Here is a 5,296-nt window from a genome sequence, read left to right as displayed (position 1 = left end):
GGCATGCTTGCGGAGGGTCCGTTGGTCCGCGGCTCCAGTGGACCTGCTGCAGTCATGCCTGTGGATGGTTGGCTGCTCCCGCGGCTCCGGTGGACCTCCCGCAGGCATGACTGCAGCAGCTCCACCGGAGCCACGGACCAGCGGACCCTCCGCAGGAATGCCTGCAGCAGCTCCACCGGAGCTGCGGGACCAGCAGACTCTCCGAAGGAATGCCTGTGGCAGCTCCACTAGAGCCGCGGGATCAGCGCGGGGGGGCGGCGAAATGGCCGTGAGCCTAGGGCGCGAGAAACCCTGGCGCCGGTCCTGTCAATAGTGAAGCAGTGTTCTGAACTCCTGTTAGCTAATGAGTGGTAGTTTTCATAGGAGTTGGCAGGTGCAGGAAAAGGCTATGGGGGAATCTAGGGTTTACTATGACTGGCTAATTCGTGTGAAAACTACAAACTGCCTTGTCATCACTACCGTGTGACAGCTAACATGAATTAGGGACACACTTTTTTTTAACTAGCAAAGTCACAATCTGGTTCCTTTAGTTGGCTCTATGATGCTGAATAGGCAGCACCCCACAGAGGCTGGTTCCAGGAAACCAAAAGTGAAATCACAAGGCAGAGAGGAGACGAGAGGCTAGAAGAAACTCACTCAGCTGTCCGGACACTGTGGAGATGCCCCCGCTGTTTGTGAGTAGCCCTGCACAGAAAGCCATGGCCAAATCACTGCCAAGGCTCTGGGTCCCCTTGGGCAGCAGTTCTCAACCTTTCCAGACAACTGTTCTCCTTTCTGGAGTCTGATTCCAGCTCCTGGTGGGGGGGGTTGGGCTTCAGCTCCACCAACCCCGGCTGAGGTCTGTAACTTAGCTTTGTGGGGCCCCCTGCGGAGTGGGCAGTATAAACAAGTCATTGTCTGTATGACATTTCAGTTTGCACTGACGGTGCCAGTGGTTTTTGTGTCGCCTGTTATAAAACTAGGCAACGATCCAGCTGCGTTGCCATCCCCCAACCCCGGAAGAGCTCTGGCGTACACGTACCCCTGGTTGAGAACCACTGCCTGTGGGATGTCAGTGGGGATCCTGACACGCACTAGCTCTGCTTGAGAACCCATGCTAAAACTAGCACGGTGGACCTTGCGGCATGGGCAGTGGCTCAGGCTCCCCACCCAAGGAAAGCCCCAGGATGTCAGGCGGGCTTGGAGGCAGGTGCTATCCTGAGACACTGCTCATGCTGCAATGGCCACGTTACTATTTCTAGCACACTCACTGGAACGGAGTTAGTGCATGTCAGTTACCCCCAGGCCTGGAGGAACACTGCCAGCTGCGGCGCAGACATCCCCTTAACGTGAGCTTGGCTGAACACCTGGGCTGGCTGCTCTGGGCACGAGTTTCCTATAGAAGCTGCAGGGAGTTGGTCGCTGGGGTCTCCCGCTGGACAGTGGCTCAGAGTCTCTGGGGAGCTAGTGCTGATGCCAGGTGTCTCCTGAGGGCGGAGAGAGGAGCCCATGCCCCTGGCTAGGGGGAAGCTGGATGGTGTCAGATGAGCAGCTCCCCCCAGCTCCCACGGCCTCCTCTGCCTGACCTGGGTTCCTGTGGTGGGGTGGGGGCCAGTGGAGGGTGGTTGGTGGGGCACAGCGGGAGCTGGTGGGAGAGATTAGCAGGAAAGAGAGGAGTGGGTTTAACAGAGGGGTGGGAGGCACCAGCGGGGTGGAGGGAAAGTGAGAGATGAGGGTGTTGCAGGGGAGCTGGAGGATTAGCAGTGGGAACTAGGAGTTATCGGTAGCAAGGGGAGCCAGTGGAGGTTAACGGGGTTAACGGAGGTGGGGGAGCTGGTGGGGGGATTAGCAGGGGGGTGGGGGAACATGGGGGGGGGTTAGCAGACAGCAGGGGACAAGGGGAGGCAGTGGGGGGTTAACTGGCGGCAGGGGGAGTCAGTGAGAGGATTTTGTGGGACATCTAGGGGGTTAGAGGGTTCAGGGGCAGCCAGTCTGGGGGTACTATCGGGGCTTCCTCTGAGCATTCAGTTTCACTTGGCTCTCACTCCTGCAGGAGGAACCAAACCCTGGGGACCTGATTGAGATTTCGCGCTTTGGATACAAGCACTGGGCCCTCTATGTAGGAAATGGTTACGTCATCCACCTTGCCCAGCCCAGTAAGGAATGGCCCTCAATGAGGGAGGAGGGCTACTGATCCTAGGGGGCGGGAATTGGTCTGGGCAGGGTAGAGGTGCTGGGCATTTCAGGCCGGAGTGGTGGGGGCAGGGGGCTCCATAGCAGACGGGGGTACGTGCACTGTGATCCAGCAGGAAATCTGGCCTGGATTATCATGAGTCATTGGGGGTGCCTCTATTTGCTGGGGCTGCCTGAGTTTCTGAGCCCCAGCAAGTCAGGCAGCAGGTTGAAGGACATGGGGAGACAGGGATGGGGATGGAGGAGACTGGGATGGATGGGGTGTCTCAGGCTAGGCATCCCCACATATTGAGATGCCCCTAAAAATCACTAGTTGCTTCTGAAAACATCAGCCTGTGCCTCTGTCCACCGAAGCCTGAGTGATGCTCAGATGGCCCCGTCATGCCCCCCAGCCCCAGGTCTGCCCCATATGCATGAGTAACACTCCCATCCACTGCCTTCAGGGGCAAGGGTTTTCAATCCTGTGACATGGGAGAGGGGAATCCAATGCCAGTCTGGCCCCTGCATTAGCAAGATGTCAGGAACCCAATGCCAGCTGCTAGAACTAAACAGTACTCTCATGGAGCCGTGTGCCAACCCAGTGATGGGGACAGATCCACCTGGGGTAGGCGCTATGGGAAATCAGATAGAGGGTAGGTATGCGGAAGGGTGGATGGATAGATAGAGGGGTGTGTCTGGGGATGGATGGATAGCTAGAGGGGGTGTATGCAGCTGTATAGATTAACAGACATGGTTAGATAGGAACATATAACAATGGATAGACAGGGGTGTGGAGGGGGGGGATGGATGGGTGGATAGAGAGGAATGTATGAAGATTGGCTGGCTAGAGAGGGGGTACGGATGGGATAGATAGATAGTGGTATCTGGATGGTTAGCTCAGATGGACAATTGGCACCCCCAGGTGAGTATGCAGGAGCTGGCGCCTCCAGCATCATGTCCGTGCTGACCGACCAAGCCGTAGTGAAGAGGGAGCGTCTCCGGGAGGTTGCTGGCGGTGACCGGTACCAAGTCAACAACAAGTATGATGGGAGGTGCTCGCCGCTGCCTGTCAGCAAGATCCTCATGGAGGCCGAGTCTCTGGTGGGCCAGAAGATGCAGTACAGCATCACCAGCGAGAACTGCGAGCACTTCGTCACCAAGCTGCGCTACGGCCAGCCCATGTGTGACCAGGTACATGCAGATGCCCCTCGCACGTGCTTGCCTTCCTGAAGGGTGGGCTTGGTTTAAGCCAGACACACCTACTTGGTCAGGGTCTGGGCAGCGCCTGGCACAAAAGGGCCTTGATCTCAGTGTGTAGCTGCTGCTGTAATTAATATAATGGGGATGTGCTCCCTGAGCTGTGCAGCAACTGTCAGAGCCCTGGCTTAGTCCCCCCTTGTAGACGACTGGTCACCAGGAAGGTGCATGGGCCCATCCTTTGGATCCCATGTTTTCAGGCAGTGGCTAGTCACTGCCTCTAGTCCTGGCCTTGCCGGCACATGCACAAGGCACCACTCCTTGAGATCGTAAGACTCCTGCTCCCAGCTGCCAGGGGGCACTAAGACTAGTGCTAACCTCGAAATCTCCCCAGTAGCTTCTTTACACATTCCAGTAGCACCACCTAGGTTTATAATTTAACCCGTTGGGGACTGTGTTGCAGATAAAGCAAGAAACCCAGGCTTTGCAAAGGAACTTAACCACACACTCTCTCTCTCTCTCTCTCTCTCCTTTTGGGAAGCACAAGAGTGCTACAGATCTGTGGAAAACACCCCCAGCACCTGAATGCAATCCCCTTCCTCGGAGCCCTGCCCACTTCTAAGAGTCTCTTGGGTTCTGGTCAGTGTTGTTCAGGGAGGTCAGGGCCCTCCTGCTTCGCCTCCTGGTTCTGCAATGGCCTGGCCCCTTGGCTACAGCCCATTGCTTTGAAAAGCTACTTCTGGCATCTCTTTCCCACCTCTCTTCCGCTGTGTGCTGCTGGGAACAGGGGCTGTTAAACATCCATGACAAATAATGCCCCAGTGGTGAGGAAACTGAGGAAGGGAATGGTGTGTAGGTGTTGGGTCTACCTGGATCTGAAGATCTCTTGTGTTGTCTGAACAGCAATGGTTGTAAAGATCCTTCTGTAAGTCTGTGTCTGCTGCCTTCCACTATCATGTGTCCCAAAGGCTTAAACTATAAATTAGAGTGCCCTGCCCACAGGTGGAGTTCTGGGAAAGGGCTGGTGTAAGCTACTGGGATGTCTTTTGGGGGGGGGGAACACTGTGGGCCTAAGGTACCTGGGGTCCAGGGTCCCACTTCAGACAGTCTGTGCCCAGAAACTGTGCCCGAGAGACCAAGGAAAGGGACAGTGACTGAAGTCTGCCCTGGCAAAGGTGAGTGTAAAAACCACACAAGCAGCCTGGTGAGTGTCCAGCAGGGGCCGCTCTGCCTTGCCCAGGGCAGGATATTCGAGAGTGAAGGTGCTGGTCCAGCTTCTCTGACACAGTCTGGTTTGTGCCACTGAACAGACAGCCTTATCTGCACAGACGGTTGCTGAAGACTAGCTGTCCTTGTAAACTCAGTGGGCATGGACACAGTCCCCAGATCGGGGCTCCCTGGCAGCTAGCTGACCGGTTCCCGTTTCTGTCCTGCAGGTCAGGGACACCATGCTGACTGTGGGGGTCGCAACGCTGGGCCTAGCTACTGTGGGGCTCATCGGAGCCATGGTCACAAGGTCCAGGCGTCAGAACCAATAGCACAGACTCCCCTCTGGGCCCAAGGCCTGGAGCCTCTGCAGCAGGGGCCCTCCGAGCGGGCTCCTCGTGAGGAGCAAGCTGGATATGTCAGCATCTTCCTGTCCTTTGTCATCAGGTTTTTGTGAATTAGACGTCTCATTTAAAATAAACTAATCTAGCCTCACACCTTCCTCTCTGGCTGATCCTTCCAATTTCACCCAGATATGGGGGGGTATGGGGAGCGGTACTCAGATCCCCATAAATACCCACCCTGCGGGGTGGATTGTGGTACTGAGTCCATGTGCTGCTCTCCTGGTTTGGTGATTCTGAGTCTTTTTGTCCCTAGGGCCAATCAGTAGGATTGCCAATGTTCCCATTTCTCAAAACCGGACATTACATCGGCTCTCTCCAGGGATCCTCTCCCACCCAGC

The 5,296-nt window shown here is 56.1% G+C and overlaps 1 protein-coding gene across 1 annotated transcript; it reads left to right on the top strand.

Annotated features, from left to right (window-relative positions):
- The first annotated feature begins 589 nt into the window (after positions 1–589).
- LOC115655358 (phospholipase A and acyltransferase 3-like) lies at positions 590–5,051 on the top strand. The gene is made up of 4 exons (XM_030570735.1): positions 590–674; positions 2,033–2,135; positions 3,074–3,342; positions 4,785–5,051. Exons 1-4 carry the CDS (start codon positions 660–662, stop codon positions 4,884–4,886), a joined length of 489 nt encoding a protein of 162 aa, XP_030426595.1. The 5' UTR covers positions 590–659; the 3' UTR covers positions 4,887–5,051.
- The last annotated feature ends 245 nt before the right edge of the window (positions 5,052–5,296 follow it).

Source organism: Gopherus evgoodei, chromosome 7, assembly GCF_007399415.2.
Source record: "Gopherus evgoodei ecotype Sinaloan lineage chromosome 7, rGopEvg1_v1.p, whole genome shotgun sequence".
In the NCBI taxonomy this organism is placed as follows: Eukaryota; Metazoa; Chordata; order Testudines; family Testudinidae; genus Gopherus; species Gopherus evgoodei.
This window is presented reverse-complemented; position numbering and strand designations above follow the sequence as displayed.